This window comes from Bemisia tabaci, chromosome 7 (assembly GCF_918797505.1).
Source record: "Bemisia tabaci chromosome 7, PGI_BMITA_v3".
Taxonomy (NCBI): domain Eukaryota; kingdom Metazoa; phylum Arthropoda; class Insecta; order Hemiptera; family Aleyrodidae; genus Bemisia; species Bemisia tabaci.
The window spans coordinates 37,983,501-38,006,614 of NC_092799.1; the positions used below are offsets into that span (position 1 = coordinate 37,983,501).

The window sequence follows — 23,114 nt, forward strand, 5'->3', positions numbered from 1 at the left end:
TGTTCGGAGACGGTTTTACAGCATTATGTTGTACGTTTTTGAATCGCTGCAAATCAACGCCAATGGGGAATGGTCAAAGATAAATAGTTATGGTTAATGAATATTATTGAAATGTATGCATCAATCAAAACAATTTCCCTGGTAAGTACAAGTAAAGCTTTAACGAGGATGTCTTTTTGCACGCTTTACGATGCAAAACGACCCTTCTGTAGTTCTGTAGACAAAGAGAATAAAATAAAAATAGAAATTCAATTACCAGAGACTATTTTCCCTGATTCAGATGCCGGTCCTCGGTGTAGAACATCTTTGACGAAAATACCATCCCGCATATTTCCGCAAATATTGAATCCGAGTCCAGTAAAGTCATGGCTCCGCAGTGGCACAACATTTATAAAGGGCTCCTGGAACATAATATTTTTATTAATAAATTATAAAATTGTATTTTTAAAAAAATTAGTTACGATAATTAATCGGAAATAACTCGAATCCGTTCAATTTATTGATAATCCAAGGAGGACAACGTAATGAACTCTTCCGCTAGATTGCCTGAAAAACATGAAATAGGCAGAACGGTGTGGAAGTGCATGGGAATTGTATCACTGCCCATTTGAAGGCACTCCTGGGTAACCAATCTATAACTGAAGAGATAATGCAAGTATGATAGATGAAGTATGATAGGAATTACGTTTGGATCAGTGAAGAAGACGGGTCGTGTTCGATGCATTTGACCGTACGTTGTTCTAGAGTTGAATGATTTCATGTATTTTAATAAAGGGGACGCTCTCAACGGTAACGTAGGCCCTGCAGTTCATAAGAAGACAATAATTTTACACAGGGTCCTGGCCCGTTTCAAAATCTCACAATGGAGATGGTCCCTCTTGATGTAACTTTAACAAACGCTCATCATTCTACTGAATGACTTTTAAGCAAACCTAATTGTATGAGTTACTAAGTACTTTTGTGATATTAAATTCCCATACAAATGCCAAAAATCCTTGATAAAATTGCGTGGCATGATGCTTGATTCGACTACTGCCCTTCGATAAATATATAATTAAGATAACGACTTTGACGCTCAAAACTAATCACGAGGTTTTACCCATCAATGGAATGTTCCCTATGATTGACATCACAAACATTCTCAAAATACACGGTTTAACGTCGATGTGGACCCGTTTTCATGATAGAAAGTAGCCATTAGTGGAGCAACCACGAAACCTCCTTTAAATCAATCTACAGGTCCGTGCTTTGGAAGGGCCGATTCGGCCTCAAGGCTATCGGCGCACAGTGGATCGAATCACTCAGAGAGGTCGGACATGAAATTTTTGACTATAACTGCAAATTTTGATCTGTAATTCGTCCAATTTTAAATTTTAAGGGGTGCTTCATAAAGAAAATTTTACGAGGAAACCAATGGAACCAATTTTAGAACCTCAAAGTTTTGTACGAACGGAGTTATAAGCGTTTAAAGTTTCCAAATTTTGTCCGACCTCCCCCATTGGCTCGATCCACCGTGCGGCGTTAACACCGAACCCATTCGAAAGTGATGAGGCTCGGCTGAAACTTTAAGTGGTGCTCCACCCCCGATCGTCGGGTGTCTACGCTCCGATACGATGATTGATTCGATGTTGTGTGATCTGCGGCTCTAATCTATCGGAAAGTCGAGTATTTTTAGTCTCGGCAAACTTGTTAATCAGTCTGGGCGCCGATTCACACTAAATGAGATTTGAACTGTGGAGAGTCTCCGAGAAGGGTTCCTGAGAGAGTCGGAGAGTTTTGAGTCGAGAAACTAGTCCTTCTATTTAAAATGTTCGGCATAACTGGACGTATTTCTGCCAAACGGAACTATGTGCATTAAGACATGAGCCCTGAGACCCATAAGAATACATCTGAAATTTTGGATCTTTATTAGGGTTTGTAATGTTGATTCACTTTATAACAGGGTTATTTTTAACTTTTCACTATGCAGCTAATGTAAGAATTTCCCGCTTTTTTTACACGAGTAGACGAGGATTGTTTTAAAAGTTGATTACAATAAATGATAGCCTTTAAAATTTAGAAAAAAAATGTCTCCAAAAGTACAGTTTAAGTAAACAAACTTAAATTACTGTAATATTGATAGATCTAAAATGAATGTATAAAAATTTGAAAATGGTTGCGTTTGCTTTCAGAAAAATAGCTGGCTTTTTGTGCAATATTCAAGTCGATATAGGAAATGGAACACAAACCAACTCACTAGTTGTGCTAATTTTGTACTTATTCTGTGGAAATTAATACGGAAAACGATGGGAAAACAAGAAAACCTAAGAGTCAACCAATGCATGAAATTATCGCGCGGTTTACTTCTCGCACTAACCATACTTTAGTGTTCTTATTTCCTTGCTGTTTGTTTGTGGAGGAACAGCGTTGTGTTTCGAAGTAAGAAACAAAGAAAATTATTCAGATATCTCTAGTGGTTCCCGAGTAAAAGGTACATGAACAAGGCTATGTTTTACATTGTCCAGCGTAGAACCCCCGACTCCTTCATCGTGGACTGAGGATTACGAGCGACAGCACTACTGCCGTGCTAAGGAAGAACGCCGTATGAACATTCGAGAGTTGCTAAATTTTCTTGGATAAAACATGTATTTTTGACAACATTCATGTATATTTTTCCTTGAAATTTCCAGATATTTTAGATTAAATTGTGTACAAAATTGTCTGAAAATTTTGAAAAATAACATTCACAATTTTCCCAGTAAATTCGGTTTTTATCGGAAGAAATTTGGCAATGTCTGATGGCTCATACGGCGTTCTTCCTTAGCAGAGCAGACTAGTTACAGTGCTGCGTATCCATTCAGTGGAATAAATTCATGAGCACTATTCATGTAGCTGCCGGAGCCTATTTGAATCTAGCTCGTGCCCTTTAATTAAAGGTACTTACGGGAACACCAACCAAACATTATCGATAATTCAGGGAACGGGAATCCGTCCTCAGTTGATGGGAAAAGCGTGGGTGTCCTTTTTCATTTTCGTTTTTACGAGAGAGCTTCGGGGCGGACTCAGAGAAGCACCCGTAGTAATTAAGGGGATGCGGCGGTGGCGCGGCGTGCTTTGCGATATATCGATTGGTCTCCCATTAAAACCTATGGAAATGGATCGATACACAAGGTGTTCGCAACGAACACCCAGATAATCGATTAATTACCATAGCTCCAAATGGGAGAAATATCGATATATTCGATCGATCACGCCTCGCCACTTTGATGCGGGCCATTAGGGGTATTATTCACCAGCGTGAATTCCTTTCTTACGACGTAGTAACGAAGTACGATGCCGAGTAAAATTAGAGTGAGAGGGAATAATAATGAGCGATCCAAGCGGTTAAAGTTCAACTTTTTCCTATCCTACTTCTATTTTCCTAAAAATACACGTACGTCACACATAATGAGCGATCCAAGCGGTAAAAGTTCAACTTTTTCCTTTCCTACTTCTTTTTTCCTAAAAATATACCCGTACGTCTTTTTACATGTAATAATATGTAGCTTTGCAGTGCTGGGCTTAAAAAATCAGAAATTAAGATGACACCTTGTCTCTTTTATTCACTGTTCCACTCTATTAAGATTGAGTGGCTATTCTATACTATCCCACCTTCTTCAGAATGGAAGAATTGTGGCATTAGATATCACTGCCAATTGTTTTTTTTTTTTTTTTTTTTCATCCGTAAGAAGCCCGTCCAAAACATATTGCTGGTACGAATGACTCGATTTTTCCAACGATGCTGGTTACAACCCTTTTGCACTAGGCTATTGGTATTACATTCACTGGAAAAAATAGTCGCTTGGATCTCGAGTCCAGACTCTTAATAAACAAGAAAAAATACTCTTGATTCAATCCGATTTTTCCTTGAATTGAAGATCCGAGCCTCTAGATTTAGGCGGAATTCCTTTTGATTCAAGCAAAAAGTCCGATTGAATCAAGAGTTTTTTTTCTTTTCGATGTTTTTAAGAGCCTGGACTCTAGATCCAAGCGACATTCTTTTTTCCAGGGTTGAAATTTCATCATTTCAGCAAGCACACTTACTACCATATTAATACTTAGGAACGCGGGGAAAATATTTGACGTTCAGTATTAGAATATTGAGTTTGTCGGATAAAATATGACTTGACGTGGTCTATAATTTATGAGGGTTATGTTTATTAAGATGAAATACTGGGGCGAGTGGATAAGAGCTACAAAGGACCTTCGAAATTGAACAGGATTTAGGTACTTACTCCAACGAATGAGTCATCCAAAGCTCTCGGTTTCGTTGCGCCATTTCCACCTATCACGTTTATTGGAGTCGTAAAATGAGGCCATTTGATCTGTAAACAAAAGGGAATAAATTATTGAAAATGCGGAAATAAGTGACTAGAACTTCTGATTTAAGATCACAGACATACACAAGGGTATAGAAAAAAATTGGGAAAATTTAAATGGAGGAATAACATCTCGGATGTATGATTCGATGAGGTTTCCGTCGAGAAAAAACTTCGGTTCCAAGGATCGAACTTCGGTTACAAAAATGAAACTTTGGTTCGACTCAACGTATTTATGCTAAAAGAAACTACGGAACGCGCAAAGTTTGTTTCGTAAACCCTATGTGCATAGTTCCTTTTAGCATTAATACGTCCAAACGGAACTTTGGTTCAGGTAAAATTTAGTTCATAGACACCTATAGCCGCCAAAGTCCCCTGTCCTCCCAAAGTCCTTCAGGGAGTTAGCATACCCTCATTTCTTCTAAAACCCCCATTCTAGTTAGTTCCCCCAACCCCATAGTTTAGTTCTTTATGCTGTAATTATCAGTTACTTGGACAAAAAAATGTTGGTGTTGCCTACAAACCGAAGTTTTTTCCTCGAGGAAGCATAAGTCCTCATTACGTGAATACAACTTTGGTTTATTTTCGAAAAATAAGGCCCGCGTATTGATTTCACGCTTTGGGTGCCTATAAATTTTAAAATAAACCCTAGAATAAACCAAGATTACATTACAGTTCGACCCACGAATTCCATGTTACGTAATCAGAGAAGAGCATGGAGCAGCTTATGAGACTGACAATCGTTTCCCCGGGGCGTTTCATTATCCGGATGTACTACCGGAATCAGTGGCGTGGCGTGCTTTGCGATGTATAGATTGTTATTCCGTTTAAACCTATGGAAAAGGATCGATAAACAGGGTGTTCGCAGCGAATACCTTCATAATCGATTCTTTACAATAGGTTTAAATGGCAGAACAATCGATACATCGCAATTCACGCCACGCCACGGACCGGAATCCGGCAGATTGGATCCGAATTTTACACGTCGTAGGTCTTATTCTCAAGTGTGGGGATTTGTCGACTCAAAACCGATCGCATAATCCCGCGTTCAAGTCCCCACCCTTTGCCGCACCCTCGCGACAATCACATAGACTATTAAAGAAGAAGTCGCTCTTGATATGAAATAGCGTGTCACTTGTCAAAGCAAATACTTGCATACACTGTTTCAGTCGTGATATCTCCCTTGAGATTTTCTTTCAAAACAGGTTTCGTTATAAGTTAATGCGGGCACTGGAAAGAAAAATTTCTTGGATCTAGTGTCCATACACTTAAAAACTTTGACATGAAAAAATACTCTTGAATAAATCAGATTTTTGCTTGCACAGGGTGTCTACTGAAACAGGCTGATCAAAAGTAAGTACTTTTACAGTACTATTTCAGTACCTTATCAAGGTATTCAGTACCTCCTCCAACAGAAAAATTCCGTACTTTTTCAGTATCTTCATTTGACGAAATTCGAAAACTTTCAAAAATTTGAAATTGTGACAAAAAAGACACAAAATTAAAAAAAAAATTCCGGACCTTTGGCGGAATTTCCGCACTTTTTCAGTACTTCCGGACCGCCCTTAAAAAATCAGTACTATTTCCGGACTTTCCGAAAATTCCGGACTTGTAGACACCCTGAACTTGCATCAAGAGATAAAGACTCTTACTTTAAGTGGATATACCTTTGATTCAAGCAAAAATCCTATTGAATCAAAGAGTATTATTTCTTGTCAAATTTTTTAATAGTCTGGACTTCATATCCGAGACACTTTTTTCCCCGTGATTTGGATAAGCAGGACAACGTTCAGTCGGATTCCTGAATGAATATAGTCGACTATTCTGTCTTAGGGCCGCTCATAATATACGTAATAGTATTCGGTGGGGTGCCTCGATTTGCCATACATCGATTGATCTGCCATTTAAACCTATGGGAATGGATCGATAGACACAATGTTCGCAACGAACACCTTTATAATCGAATCCTCACCACAGCTTCAAATGGGGAAATATCGAAAATCGATCATTCACGCCTCGCCACTGGTAATATTTTAAAGGGGAAGGGGATCTGAACTTGCATCACAGGTGCATTACGGGAGGGGGGGGGGGGCTGGAACGACGTAACGTAACTGAAATCAGTGGAACGGTGAATCAGTGAATCGCGAACTTCCGAAAGCGCATACCCAAACGCGCAAAGAGAGTGTCAAGACTCGCTCAAGCTGCGCGAATACCCAAATGAAGGTAAACTTAAGAGGAAATATTTACTTGAATTTTATCAAGGCCTCATGTAGGATTTTATGCTAGAAACTTTTAAGCCAGCTTCCTTAAATACTTCATTGATTCATTTCTTATGAATCCGGCCACGACAAATATACTCAGCATGTAGTGATCCTCGCAGCACAGCCCGCCGTCGTGCCGCACCGCGAGAGAAGTGGTAATACCTGGAAAATCAAAACGCCTTCAATTACGGATGTATGCAACGCGGACACCCGTGGAGCTCGAATAGTTGTATCCAGTAGATATAGTGAAATTCGGCTGGTGTTAGCCGCATGAGACACTAACTGAAGGCCCTTTGGTCGTGTCTCTTACACCTTAACCTAATTCCAACGTTGCCTATTATGCTAATGAATAACTCATAAATACTTCTGTAATTATTAATTATTCATTTTTATGCCGACATTTCCCATTCTCCCATTTTGGCATGGATCACAGCGTTGCTCTCTTGAGTTGTCCGCAGTAGCCTAAATACAACGAATGCGGATGAAGTGGCATTTCATAGCAACTTCCGGAGAAACTGATCGAGCTCGAAGGGAGCTGCAGATCTTTAATACGGTTGTGTTGCGGGAGAAAGTGAGGAATAAAAAAAATATTAAATTTTTTGTGCTATGCGTTGATGAACGGCTCTTTGGTTTAATTGAAAATCTGAGTGTTTCTCTAGTTTTCGACCAGAATTTCCTGGGAAACTGTGGGCATGTTTTACGATATTTTTACCATTTACCTCACGATTATGCAGTACTTTAGGAAAAATCGGTTCTTCTTTTGACAGTATAGTGAATTTATCTTGGATTATATACTGGAAAAAAAAATACATTGGATCTAGAGTACAGACTCTTGACAACATTGACAAGAAAAAATACTCTTGATTCAATCAGATTCTTGCTTAAATCAAGAACCAAGCCTCTTAATTTGAGCGGATCTTTATGATTTAAGCTTAAATCTGATTGAATCAAGAGTATTTTTTCTTGTCAATGTTTTCAAGAGTATGGACTCTAGATCCAATGTGTTTTTTTCCAGTGTACAATATCCTATCGGAGAAGAAGCGATCGAACAATCTAGGCCTCGCCCCTGCTCAAGTGTTCAGCCAGAAAAATCAACGTAAATCATCGCTCAGTCTGGCATCAATGGAATGCACGTGATTGCACTTGCGACCCATGATCCGCGCAGTCGCGACCCTTTGATCGGGAGGGGCTCCTCCGGCGCGGTCGCGGTCCCGACGTTGCCAGATTTCACGACGATAATTCAAATCAAATCCTCCACCATAGAGACCCTCACCAACTCGCATGTCAATCCGGCAACAAGGCACAGCCTCGGCCTGAAGCATTGATTAATCTTCAGAAAACGTCCTTCTGCTCTCAAGGGCATAACTCCATTTCCATAGTAAACCCTGGAAGATATACGGAGTTTTATGGCCGATGGGGCTCAGTCGGGAGTTGACTTACGCCGTTATTGTTGCCGGAGCAATGAAAAGTGCGGGTGGATGGAATGAATCCGGCGCGAGATCGCATCTCGAGAGGTGGCTCCGGACTCCGGAATCGAAATTCAAATCGGGGGCCTCCGACCCACCTTCGGATATTCGGTTTGAATGGGCCGAATTCATCGATGCATTCGAACTGGGCGTATGGTGAAAACGTTCATCTTTCCTCCGCATGAAATAGAAATACCAGTGGCGTGGCGTGCTTTGAGATACATCGATCAATCTGCCATTTAAACCCGAGGAAAAGGATCGATTATCAGGGTGTTCGCAGCGAGCACCTTAATAATCGATTCTTTACCATAATTCAAATGGGAAAATATCGATATATATCGAAGCACGCCACGCCACTATGAAATACATACTGAGAAGAACCATCATTTCCATCTGAACGTAGGCACCTCTTCAACAGATTATAATGTCTAGAATAATACTTATCGATGGTGAAACTCCCGGACCACGTACCTCGTTTTGCGACGTTACGGAGTTCCTGTCATACTTTATTTTTTTATTTTCTTGAAACTTCAGAGATTTTTTATTTTCTTAAAACTTCCGAGATTTTTTATTTTCTTAAAACTTCCGAGATTTTTTATTTTCTTAAAACTTCCGAGATTTTTTATTTTCTTAAAACTTTCGAGACTTTTTATTTTCTTAAGACTTCCGAGACTTTTTATTTTCTTCAGACGTCCGAGATTTTTTATTTTCTTAAAACTTCCGAGATTCTTTAGTTTCTTAAAACTTCCGAGATTTTTTTTTTTCTTAAAACTTCCGAGAGTTTTTATTTTCTTAAAACTTCCGAGAGTTTTTATTTTCTTAAAACTTCCGAGATTTTTTTATCTCTGCGAAGCAAATTCTGCGGAAATTTCAAGAGATAATGTTGACTTGGACCACGGTAAGCAGGAAGGAGCCAAGCCGTCAATTTGGCCGAATCGCATGAGGAAAATGGAACTAAATAAAGTTCGCCACTTTGTACCAAATAACTTTAAATATTTTGCACGACAGCTCAGCTGACTACATCAAAACATATTACACTGGGAAAAAAAACACATTAGATCTAGCGTCCAGACTCTTGAAAACATTGACAAGAAAAAGGACTCTTGATTCAATCAGATTTAAGCTTAAATCAAGAACCCAGCCTTTTAATTTGAGCGGATTTCCTTTTGATTTAAGCTTGAATCAGATATTGATTCAAGAGTCCTTTTTCTTGTCAATGTTTTCAAAAGTCCGGACGCTAGATCCAATGTGTTTCTTCTTTCCATTGTAATTTTTGAGATAAATTGTTTCTAAAGCCAGCAGTGCTGACCAACACCAGCAAACTCTAATTGTGTTTCACTGAAATTCAGGAGCATCGCTTTCCACTATACTGAAGTGTAAGTACCTGAAAAGTCATTTTCGCCCCAATCTTTTGGTGTTTTTTGCACCAAATGATAACATGACCCTCTTAGACTGTAATATGTATCTGATTCTGGTTTTTTCCTCTGCATTAGCGTTTTAAGATGCGCGAAATCTCCTCCTCACTTCTCCGATCCACGGAACTTAATTACTCAACAGTTATGATGCAAAGTCTCGTAATTTGACTTATTACTGTGCACAGTTGAATGGATCTTCACGGAGAGCGTTGAGCCTTGGATATGAGAAGACGAAAAGAATACAATCCCGTTGGATAATACGCCTGGCGGCGGCAGAGTCTTGCGGAGTGCGTAGCGCGCGCAACGGGAGTCCGAGGGCCGCCCGCCGCCAGGAGCCACCGCTGCGTATTTCGCTACGTCACGCCGCTCACACGGGCACCCATCATTGCCCAATAGTCGATGCGCATCCGATTCAAAACCCGTGTCGGAATCCAATCAGAAACAGTACTCGCCTCTTATTCCACTCCGCGTTGCCATTTCACGAGCTAGTTCCATCGACGAAGGAGGTTCGGGGCCAGAGCAGAGACAAGAGACCCTCCACTAGTATCTTGGCCATTGTGGAAGCTTTTACTTTCGGGACTTCAGCATTCTACTGCTGACTTACCTACATGGTTGATGTTCAACAACGTGTTGACAGTTTCATTTTGCAAACAAGCCAAAAATGGCCGAAATTAGGGAAACTTGTTTGGCTCATGACGTCACCCGAAGCTCATCATCCACCATGTAGGTAGCTCAACAGCCGAAACTAGGGTGATGACTGTTGCTCCTTAATAATTGTCCCTTTTAAGGAACTGTTGAAACCCCGAAAGTAAAAGCGCCCACCTGTCACTAAGAGGCGGGTATGGGGGTCTCTTGTCTCTGGGCCAGAGACAAGAGACCCTTCACTGGCCTCTTGGCGCGACAGGTGGAAGCCTTTACTTTCGCGGATTCAACAATCCCTTATGGACAATTATAAGGAAGCAACAGTCATCCCCCTAATTTCGGCTGTTGACCTACCTATATGGTGGATAATGAGCTTCGGCCATTTCCGGCTTGTTTGCAAAACGAAACTGCCAACACGTTGTTAAACATCAACCATGTAGTTAAGTAAACAGCAGAATGCTAAAGTCCCGAAAGGAAAAGCTTCCACCATAGCCAAGATACTAGTGGAGAGTCTCTTGTCTCTGTTTGGGGCCATCAGTAAGATGCTTGACGCAGAATTCAACTGACCAAACATTTCTACGTTACATGATTTCTTTTCAAAATTTTACGGACAGTCTACCATCGACTATTTCTTCAAATCGATGAACTTTTGCGATATTTTTCATTCTCTTCGACTGTCATAGCTTTCCTCTTACGCTGAAGCCTATACTACCAACATTTTTCTCCTTCGTTTTGTGATGATTTTTTTACCCCTGAAAAATCGTCGGAATTTTACAGGAAACGGAATTTCCTACATCGGTTAAATGAAACTTGGCGTTTCTGGTGGAGGTAAAAATTGGTCCATTTGTTCGAATTGACATTCAGGAAAATGAATTTTTACACTTTAATCGATTCAGGTAGTATCGATTTTTTCAAAATAATCCGAGGCCTTCTTCAGGACATCCGATGTCCGAAAATCCAGAGATTATAGATTGTATGATCAAGTATTGACTCGTTCTTCAAAATTCTGAAGATCCACACGGAGAAAAAAACCTCGCGCGTGGGACCCGAAGTTTAGGTCATATGGATCTCTGAAGTTTTCAGATTGAGTATCTGAACATTTAAGGTCTAGCTGTCGAGGTTCTGATTACACATCTGAAACTTCAGTTGGACGTATTTATGCGAAAAGGAGATATGTGGAAGTGGAAAGATGGGGTGTGCTCGTTAGTGGTCGGGCCATAAGAATGAATGGGGAATAATTGTGCGCCAGTGACGTCAGCGGCAATGAGTGCGCACTCTAACGACGGGGAGATGGTCGTCGGGGCGCTGTAACTCGTGAGCCCTGTCCACAAGGCTCTCTTGCCATGCCCGCGGCTCATGAGTTAGCATATTTTGGCGTTTAGCTCCTTTTGATTTAATAGAAAATCCCGCTTCTCAATTTTCTCAAAAGGAGCTATATCCACTTTTACATTGTTTCTTATCACCCAACTAACGAGCACACCCCATCTTTCCACTTGCACATATCTCCTTTTAGCATAAATACGTCCAGTTCTTACATCTGAAGTGGTTCAGATGTGAGAACCGAAGTTTTTCGGATGTGAGAGCCGAAGTTTTTCGGATGTGAAAACCGAAGTACTTCAGATGTAAGAGCTGAAGTTTCATATGTGTGATCCAAACCTCAGCAGCTGGACTTTAAGTGTTCGGATGCTAAATCCGAAAACTTCAGAGACCCATATGACCTAAACTTTGGGCCCCACGCACGAAGTTTTTTTCTCCGTGCACCGAAAAACCCGAGGCTCATGCTCATCGGAGTGGGCATACACTTGCCAACCGCGCGCACATAACACGTGTAACGAATCTTGACATATCTCACCCGCCGCGCAACATTGCGGGTAAATCCAGCGTATCAACTCATGTTTTGACCTTCTATTGTTCCTCCTTGGGCACAGTTTGCCTTATCCGCTGATCCCTGGTGCATCGGCGGGGCTCGGCCCTTCTGCCTCCTGTTCCCTCCGATCGGCTTTGGTGACTCATGACTCATGCACCTGATTCCACCGACAATCGAGTATGGTAGCGCGGATCCGACACCTTCTCCAGTCACGTCCGCAGAGCCAAGAAGAATGGACGATAATCCTCGCCTAAACCTCGCCCGAGTCCTAACCTGTCCGTCCATCTGTGCGGCTGACACCCGTGATAGAGATGTAAGCCTTCCATCCCATCAGCGGCTGATTATTGAAATTCGTAGACAAGGCGATAGACAAAGATGACATAGGGGACATGGAGCGATCCTGTTGGTAGAAACGGGTGGTTATTATAGACTAAGGAGGTAAATGATGGACTAACTACCAGGTCTCTATTGGGTTGCCGTTAGTTAGTCTATCACTTACCGCCTTTGTCTATTGCAACCACCCGATTCCATCAATAGGATCGCTTTATTTTCAGTTTGTCTTCTTTGTCTATCGATTTCAATAATCAGCCCGCAGGGGCAACCACGCAGAGAATAATATCCAGCTTTTACAGGAATTACAGGCTGCGACCAAGTGAATATTCAAACAATTTAAACGAAGAATAGAGGTGGTTTCCTTTATGCTTCATATAGGAATAAATTGCGAGTGTTACGTACTCATATAAATTGGTTACATTCATGGATACGCGGAAATAAAGAGGTAAGGGCTGTTAGATGGTACGAGCATTTTCAATTAATGGCGGTAGTACTCCAATAGATTAGGTTACCAACTCAAACGTTGCGGTACTACCACAATCAATTGAGGAGCTTGGAGGACAAGGCGCATGAGTGTAGCTTTTGAAAAAATTGAAATATTCATGATTTCAAGTAAAACTAGTCTTAATGCACATTCTGTGAAAAATTCGCTCCCAAAATCCAATTTTTAAGCATCCAAAAGTCAGTTTGAACTTTCTTTCCGCCACAAGGTTCCGAGTTCGAAACTTCAGACACGTAGATCTCGAAATAGCAAAAACAGCCATTATACGCCTTCTCCTCCAAGCCCCTTAATTGTACATACCCATACCAATACCATTCGACAAATTGGGGGGTTCAAAACAATTTTAGGGGATAACCCCAAACACTTTTTCTCCGTGAAAAAAGAAAGCGATTCAGACCTAATAATTGGATGAAATGGTATGGATTTATTAGTCGCTTTTAGAGCTCACTAAGGCGCTCTACGACGCGCCTAACCGCCACTAGAATCTGTCAATGCAGAGATTTTCCGGAGGCTAGCATCTCTCATTCTCTTTTTGGATGTCATCAGTACAAATATCAGGGTGACTCGACGGTACCTTTTGCAAGACATTGTGCCACCTTTCGTATGTGACGTATGAAAGAGTGACTCAACTTAGTTAAGTTTAGTTCCATGACGTCATTTCTATGCGGAACGATTCACCGGGATACCAAGAACCTCCCGTGGAGAGTAATATTGGACCGGTCGTATGGTCATTGGTCAGGTTTGATGAAGGAAACGGCGATGGAAAATAAAGCGGAGACAATAAAACATCAAAAACATTAATAATCCACCCGTGCTGAAAATCGAGTTGACAGGCTGAAAATGATTTCATCGTGAATAATTTGATGAGTTATGATTATTTCTCAAAAATGTGATCTATGTCACATACTCATTTTTAAAAATAAATATTTCGCTACTGTTTTAAACAAAATGACTCGTTCGTGAAATTCCTTCATCAGATTCGATCATTAATTTTCACTGGCTCGAGTAACCATGTATAAATGAACCTATACAACATTGAGAACAATGCTTGAATTGTTAGATACTGATGTAGGACTTAAAACCACAAAAATACGCGGAGGTACGCCTTCCTTCATGAAAAATTCAAAATTCTGTGATGATTTAAAGAAAAAAAGAAGAGTTCTCATTCTCCGAGGCGGACTTTTTGAGTTCTGGCTAACAACTTTTTTTTAACAACATCTTCGTGATTTCGTAAGTAGGAATTCAGAGGCGAGGCTTAAAAGTTGTAAAATCTTGTAACTCATTTTCAGTTGTGAGTGACCTCACGTGGCATTGAGGCCTTCCGCGTTAATGATATAAAACCCACTGAAAAATTATAAAAAAGATAGGTGTAAAAATGCTTACCTTCCCCTCTTCCTTCTCGTGATTCACATGATTTATGGGAGTTCCCTCTGTAAAAAAAAATAAAGAACAAGGTTTTTAGTCATAAATGAAGGAGCATGCAGAAATGACATTTTTTGCACTAAAAAACACAAGATTATTAAAGGGATAAATATAAAAATAACATTCATTGGAGAGAATCTTCTATAAAACGTTGTACAGCTTTCGTCTCGACAATGCGAAAGGAGATGCTTCAAACTCAGAAAGTCTTCAGAAAGATTGTCCAAGGACGGATAGAAATTACGGCTCTGACAGTTAATTTGCAATATTCCCTCTCATCAACGTGAATAAAAATATCTGAACGTTAGATGAAATGAGCCACTCGACGGCAAAAAATAATACGAGCGCAATAACTTTTTGTTATAAGGTTGAATTAGAGGCCTCCGACAAACGTTCTGAAGTCGTCGTCTAACGGATGAAGGAACGTAACGCTCTTCCAAGGTTGCAAAATTGACTACAACAATTCGATTTTTTTCAAGAATGTACCTGTGCAATCTTTGTCCAAAATGTTTCGGATTTTTGCGCAGATCTGAAGAAAAATCGGTCAAATTTTCAGTCCGAAAAATCCAGAATTATCATGATAAAAAGGCAATTTGCGAGGGAAAATCCGGCAACATTGGAATGTGGTTGCGTTTTTTTCGTGGAGGAAACGACGAAGTCTAGTGAGCTTGAATAATTTTATCGCCACGGAATCCTGTCAGCCTGATTCCTTCCAGCCCCAAGTGTTCTCCTTGAACTGTCAGACGTGCTGATTCTGTTTGTGGCATCTCAGTAATGATTCCACAGGGTGTCTATAAAAGAGTGTAGACAAAGTCTGGATCCAGTTAGAGTCTCTGTATTTCGGAGCGTCTCTTGAGGTAACAATGGTTTACCTATATGAACTCTTCCCTCTGATCTCTTTTTCAGTGCTGGTGGAATACGTACATAGACTAGTGTTGCCAGGTTGGGAATAAAAAACCTCAACCTATGTATTTCTCCCTCTCACTAAGTTTACTTTAAACAACATTCCGAGATTGACAAATATTTTACCTTCTCCTTCTTTCAAAATATTTAAGACCAACGCAACATTTTTCGCGCCTAAAACATGGAGTTAAAATTCACTTTACACGCTTACTCTTTTGGAAAAAGAGACCCATGACTTCCTAGAACTTATTCTTGCGGTTAGTATATGTTATTTTTCGTCAGAAATTCGAATTCTAAGTTTTGAACTAATTTGACTAGAATAGCCTCTTTAAAAACTACTTCCATCCGCTAAAGTCATTGACGTCTTGTGGGTATTCTGCCTGAGTAGGTATTTGGAAGGAGCAGGAACACAAATTTCAAGGTTAAAAATCCTTGTAATTTCGCCTTCAACTATCAAGGTAGGCTAGAAAACACCCCGCGAGCAGCAATATTGTCGTTTGCTGATTTGCATGCTTCTCGCGCTGTCTACAAATCTGAACTCGCGGTATAACATTGTCTGGCAAATTTCATACCAGCTCGATTTCTCTGTTCAAGTCTTAATGACGCATAAGCAATAATTAATAACAAAATAATAATACACCTCATAGCGAAGACAGTTCGCACACATGAATCTTCGCCCTTCTGGCATAAAGACGTTAACTACACTTCTCGATGAACCTTGTCGTCCATAACTGGCAATTCTTTCCCGGGCTCATCTCTCAGTGTAGTTACGCCCTTTTGTCAGCCAAACAACGGAATGTGCAGAAAATATCACCGGTGAGCAGTGGCGTGGCGTGAATAATCGATTATCGATATCTCGCCATTTGAAGCTATGGTAAAGAATCGATTACTAAGGTGTTCGCTGCGAACACCCCGATAATCGATCTTTTTCCATAGGTTTAAATGACATAACAATCGATATATCGCAATTCACGCCACGCCACTGCGGTGAAGAACCCTATTACACCGTCTTAATCGTCACCTTCCAGCCAAAGTATCGCAAGCGCCGTGCAACGCACAGCGGATCGAGTCAATCAGTGAGGTCGAAAATGAATTTTTTTACTAAAACTGCAAATTTTGATGTTTGATCTGTCACATTGAAAGTTTTAAGGGTTTCACAGAGAAACTTTTGGTTGAACCTGTTTGAAAATTTCAGTGGATTTTATCGGCAGCGCAAAGAAAATTCCGTGAAATTTTCGGACAGTTTCCGTTGATCAACTGGACGTATTTCTATCAAACGGAACTAAGCGCCAATTTTGAGTTCCTTTTGAGGAATTTAGAATCCCAGATAGCGCGTTCTGTCAAACGGACCTAAGCGCCACGAAAAAGCATTGCGAGTATAGGACGGAATAAGATTCCGCCGCCAATCCAAGCCCCCCTCTACCTTCCTCACCCTATGGCGCTTAGGTCCGTTTGATAGAAATACGTCCAATTTATCTGTAAACAAGTAAAATGGCGGCGGAAATTTTGAAAAGTCGCTAGGCGCCTGTGATACTTTGGCCGGGAGGTGACGATATTACATTGATTAAGAAGTACTTGCGAATTTAGGCAACGGGTAGGAGCGTGTGATAAGGGAGTGACGAAGGGTGGTGGGATGATCCACTGAATGGGGTTGTATAACCAACTAACCGACAAGTGAAGTTAGCAGCCGTGGATTACCATTCTAGGCCAAATCGGCCGGTTCTCTTTATGGCAGGACAGCTTGAAACCTTTTACGGGCTTGTGAAAAATTATGATCGTTCGACGTTACCCTGATTGTGCCGTGCTAAGGAAGAACGCAGTATGAACATTCGGGAGTTGCCAAATTTCCTTCGATAAAAAGTTTATTTTTGTGGAAAGTTACGAATATTTTTCCTTGAAATTTTCAGGGACTTTAGCTGAAATTGCGAACAAAATTATAGGAAAAAATGGAAGGAAAATATTCTTACGTTTACCAGGAAATCCATGTTTTATCAAAGGGAATTTGGCAACGCCTGAAGGTTCATACGGCGTTTTTCCTTAGCACGACAGGATTGTGATCATGCGCTACGAGACATATCTGCTGGTAGTGCTGGTGCATGGACGGCTAATAAAAATCTGCCCTCGAGATTTGCACTGATCAGTCCACTCACGCACTCTTTCCCTTGTCGTTTTCTTTGCAGTGGCGATTCTTGTAAGTTGGCAACACCGTTTTTTCTCCATTTAAATGTATGTTAAACAATCGACTCTTGGTGAGGCAGCCTATGTCTCGCCTAGCATCGATATATTCCATGGATTTAAAAGGAGTATTAACGAAGTTGCCAACTTGCTGGAATTGTTACTGCTCCTTTGATTCGTTAATCGTGCAAATCTCTTGTATTTTCTTACTTTTAAGTCATCATTAACGTCGAGGTCTCCTTGCGAGGGAAAATGAATTCGGATATTACGGGAAAAGGGTTCGATCAACTTCAAAAGCACGCGACCTCCACTGAGATTTGATGAACCAAAATTTTTCACCTGGTAAAAAATTCCAGTACCTCGTCCTTCCCCGTTTTCATTTCCATCAGCAATAATTTCCTGAGGATGAATGATGTTTGAGCTCTGAGACTTGGCAAAATATCCTTTAATAAAAGTAGAATTTTTAGAAATACTTGCAAATTTTTTTTTTTTGTTCAATTTTTCAGAGAATTGTAATAGGAATTTAATATAGAATATTTTGCGAAAATGTCAAGGAAAAATATTCGTTACTCTTGTTATAACCTAATATTTCTTCTTCTTATTCTGTTGGTTTATTGGCTTAAACATGCGGGTAAGCGACACTAAGTGCACATCACTAGCACGGCAGCAAAGCTCAGGAATAAACTATGAAGATTTCGGTGCGATATGTTGCAGGTTTAAGTTTCCAAATTCCCTCGCTTTCGATAAAGAGTGAGAATAGCGATTGAGCCTTCTTTTTCATGTAAAGGGCAAAGCACTAAACATCGAGACGTCAATGGAACTTTTAGAGCAAAACTTTCTAGTCCCTAATAACCACGTTGATCTGAGATGATTTATGTTCGCCAAAACAAGGCAAGAACGAGCAATTAGTGGAGAAACAGTAGTTCAGTGGCGTGGCGTGCTTTGCGATCTATCGATATTTCCCCATTTGAAGTTGAGGTAAATAATCGATTATTAAGGTGTCTGCTGCGAGCACCCTGTTTATCGATACTTTTCCATAGGTTTAAATGGCAGATTAATCGATATATCGCAAAGCACGCCACGCCAGTGGTTCATAACAATGAAAGTGAAATGCGCTCGTCAAAATCACCAGAGCCGCTCGGTGCGGACGCTCAGTTAATTAAAGCTCACTCATCAAAAGCTGTCGATCATCGAAGCTTCAGGATCAATTAGAAATCTTTGAGTTTTAGGATGTAAATCAGTGTAAAATATGGACGCGTCAACATACAACCTGTCACTCCTGTCAGAGAGCCGTCTCGCCGTACCTCACGTCCCGAGCAAATACTTAGAGGGCAACATCTGCGAGACTTTTATTGTGATTTATCCTTAATGTTGCTCAATGGATAATTGGAATCACCCACATTCTCATAAAATATTTTGATTACAAAGTCAACATGTTGCCGACGAAGCGTAAGATATTTTTAAGGACAACGCATAGCGGGTACCTTCATCATTATCGAACCAGGAAGATGGTATGCGTAAGTTGTAAATCTTTAAATAAAGTGTTTGAGGATGCTTTACGACCAGAAAGAGCACTGGGTGCTCAGCACATTCTTCCGTGCTAAGGAAAAACTCCGTACGAACATTCGAGAGTTGCCAAATTTTCTCCGATAGAATGTTTCTTTCAGAGGAGAGTTATGAATATTTTCTCTTGAAATTTTTGGATGATTTACCACTAGTCGCGAATCAAATTATCTAAAAAATTCAAGGAAAAATGTTCACAGAATTCTCTGAAAATTTATATTTTATCAGATGAAATTTGGCAACATCTAAAGGACCTTACCCCTTCATCCTAAACTAAAAGAAACTATGAATGAATGCATTCAAACAAGATGGACTTAGAAGTATGCAAATCCTATGCATGCGGTTCATTTTTATTCAATTTGGACGTATTTCTGCCACACAGAACTATGTGCATTATGACGCGAGCCCTGTTATGCATGTATTCTTATGGGTCTCAGGGCTCATGTCTTGATCCACATAGTTCCGTTTGGCAGAAATACGTCCAATTATTTATGCGCACATTCCATTTTGGCATGAATACGAAAATTTTAAGCCAACTGGAATTTCATTGTGTGCGAATAACATTAAACCACAACAAATATTACAAATACTCGTAAATAAATAAATTTAATAGTCAGAAAACTCTGGCTAAAAACGATGAGACATCAGGATTTTTCGTGCTTCTCCATGAAAAAAATGTTTAATAAATAGCGATTGACATATGTTTTCGTGGTGGGTGTAGTTATGATGCGTGTTTGACTTTGACATAATTAAATTTAATGGCAACGTAGAGTACTCTATTACAATTAGGGTGATTACCTCTGAATCCTGGGTTGTCAAATGCGAAGTCACCACCTTTTTCAGGATCTGTTACAAGTATCAGATGTTTTCCTGAAACAAAAAATTAAAAATATCGTTATTAAAATATTGATAAAATAATGATTAGTAGGTGAGCCAACGGAAACTTTTTTTCTTTGTCTTACTAAGTGGTTGTAAGATTTCTAAGGAAACATACCTAGATCCGTATTGAAACCGACTTTTTTTCAGGATATATTTATTTTTTTTTTTCAAAAAAATTGAGGGTGGTCAGGGCGACAGTTAGGGCGAGGGGGGTCCAGGCTTGCACTACGAGGCAAGGGGGGGGGGATCTATAAATTGAAAAAGAAACAACAACATCACGTAGGTCCTAAACTGCTCCATAAAGAAGTTCCTACATCATACTTACTCTGAAAGTACGATACAAGTAAGATCCTGATGATATAGATTCACATTTTTTTCCCCAAAAATGTTGGGGGTAGCCAGTGCGACAGTTAGGGCGAGGGGGGTCCAGGCTTGCACTATAAGGGAAGGGGGTGGCGTCTATAAATCGAGGGAAAAAAAAAAAAAAAAAAAAAAAAAAAACATCACGTAGGTCCTAAACTGCCCCATAAAAAAGGTCCTTTCTCATACTTACTTTGATAGTACGATACAAGTAGGATCCCGAAGAAACACGATTGACAAATGATACGACACGAGAGGAGGAAAGTGAGGTTAGGTTGCGGGGAGCTCGCGACCTGCTCACGATGCGACGCTCACGAAACACGAGTGGCGACCGGGCGGGCGGGCGGCGCGGCGTGAACTTGAGGAGCGCGGGCACGCGCCGTGGACCCGATGACGAGCGAGCGAGTGAATCATTCATTAGTGAATCGTGCTCGACAATTAATGCAACGAGAATTTTACGGCCGCGCGCGCCTTTGCCCGGTATCATCGGCTTCGCTTTCCGAGGGCCCGGATGATGCGACCAGACGCGACGACGACGACGTCCGATGCGCCCGGTTCCGGAGTCGGGGCACCAGGGGTCAATTGGACCACCGTCCCCCGCCCCTCCCGCCCACTCTCATCTGGGTCTCCTTCTCCTTGCACGGGTTTCCATTCGTAATTCTGAGTGTGACGTGCATAGGACCGATGAAGAGGCCTGCTCCTTGAGAGTAAGAACTAGTGACGTGGCGTGCTTTGCGATATATCGATTGTTATGCCATTTAAACCTATCGAAAATGATCGAAAAATAGGGTGTTTGCAGCGAACACCTTAATAATCGATTCTTTGCCATAGGTTTAAATGGCATAACAATCGATACATCGCAATTCACACCACGCCATTGGTAAGAACGAATATCATGAGAGTCCTCGTAAAACATGAATGGAGTGACAGAAACGAGAGGGGGTGGGATAGAGGGGGTGAGGGTAATGGGGGTGGGTTAGAGGAGGGTTGGATAAAGGGGGATAGGGGCAATGGGGGTAGGTTAGAGGGCGGTGGGATAGGGGGGTAGGGGAAATGGGGAAGGGGTAGAGGGGGAGGAAGTATAGGGTTAGGGGTAGAAAGGGAAGGGGAGGGGTATAGGACGGAGGGATAGTGTGGGGAGGGGGAGGAGAAATAGGGTGGAGGAGTAGAGTGGGGAGGGGGAAGAGGAGGAATTCCCCAGAAATCTCCCCAAAGGAAAAAAGGGAGCAAAGGAACCCGGAAAAAAGAGGAAGGGGTTTAGATCCGACTTGGACATTTTCAATTGATTGTATGGTAGTGCCCCGATTTTTTCTAACCGAAATGTTGCGGTTCTACCCTAACTTGAGTGACGGTATACCGACAAAATTGATTGAAAATGTCCATATCATCCGAGAAATTGGGATAGTACACAATTTTAGGGGCTAATCCCTGACACTTTTTTCCGTAAGGAAGCGAAGAATTCCCATGGGAGTCTATGAGAGCGATTCTCCGGGGGATGTGCAAATCCCCCGCGATTCTACCCCTTACGTTACCCTTGCCTTACTTTTTTGGTGATTTAAGTCGGCCAAAAAAAATTTTATGTGCAGAGTATATACGTCCCTATCTGCACACCACCAACAACGGCGTGGTGTTTTCTCCATGTCAGTAGAAGTGTGGAGTCGATTATACCTAATTCTACCCGTGAATAATAGCACTCGAGAAACCTGTTCGTGAACCCCCCCCCCTCTCCTCCTCCCTCCTCACGTCTCCGCGAGATCTAATTAAAACATAGTAAAAATGGCCTAATTAATCATCCAGTCCTCATAATCACAAGCATCAAGTCCCAAGCAGTTGGCACCGAATAGTAGCCAAATCTCATGGAAAACGGAGTCATTCTATTGAATAGACGTATAGGATTTAAAATTTGTGATAATATTTTCTCTCGCAATTGTTATAACAAGAATATTTTACTTTCGTAATTCCTTTTCTGCGTCAACTATGACTTTAATCTAATTTACATTTCCTATTTTTCATTAAACGCATAGAATCTAACTCTACGTCCGTTCTATTCTTTTGTGAATATCTGATGCTTTATGGTCCTAGATACTTTGTAGCTGGATATATCGTAACTACTATACTACTGCTACGGACCAATAAACATTACGTTTTGCATTAGGTTCATTGAAATATCATTCAAATGGTAGTAAAGTCTTCGGAGGTAGTAAAATCATGAAAAACCGTTGCATCAGAGAATCCTCAAAAAAAGTCTTGTGACTTTTGATGTTGTGAATGTGAAGTTGAAGTGATAGTCTCATTAATTAATCGGGAGACTTTGTTGCAACAGGATCTTTGCAATCGGAATACGTAAGGGAGGGGGGGACTTCCTTTCACGATAGAATCGTTTATCTACAGAGACGTATGCTTTTTAGCGCACACTGTCAATAAAAGGAACACATTCAAATTATGCTTGATGGATTAACGTATACTAATTGTAGAACTTGCATGCTTCCTCAAATACGCGAAAATAATATTCTACTTCTCAAATATTCAAATCATCGATATTGATGAGATGAAATTTTGCAAGTGTGTGAAGTAAATAATTAATCAATAATAGTGGAAAAATGATTTCCAACATTCATAATTCTACCCGCAGTTCGCATTCCATTGATTTTTTCAGCACTCGATCCTTTAAACCATTTTTTTTTATCAAATTTGGCAAACAGCACCCCATCATGTTACTTCATCTATAATTGTAAGAAAATGCTCAAAGTGTTTACTCTGAATTCGCTAAAGAACGCTCTCCTTAAGATATAATTGATAGCATTTTGACAACACGCGCTAGAGCATGTAATTACAAGAAAATAATAACACGTATGAACAATTATTTAAACTGATGGCGGAAAGAAATAGCCGTTCTGGAGAACCGAGAGGAGTCAATTTGATAGCATTCATATCAGAGCAGTTATTTTAATAAGCTGTGACGGGGAATTTAAATGATCCGATTTCGAAATAA

At 40.7% G+C, this 23,114-nt stretch overlaps 1 protein-coding gene across 3 annotated transcripts in view; it reads right to left on the reverse strand.

Annotated features, from left to right (window-relative positions):
- The window catches only part of LOC109032074 (uncharacterized), a 214,691-nt gene that overhangs the window by 8,498 nt on the left and 183,079 nt on the right, over positions 1-23,114 (reverse strand). For all 3 annotated transcript variants that reach the window (XM_072303028.1, XM_072303027.1, XM_019044010.2), the window contains 4 exons: positions 19,682-19,753; positions 14,207-14,253; positions 4,254-4,343; positions 257-401 (listed from right to left, as the gene is read on the reverse strand). In XM_072303028.1, the coding sequence (XP_072159129.1) occupies positions 257-401; positions 4,254-4,343; positions 14,207-14,253; positions 19,682-19,753 (354 nt within the window). The remainder of the gene's footprint in view (positions 1-256; positions 402-4,253; positions 4,344-14,206; positions 14,254-19,681; positions 19,754-23,114) is intronic.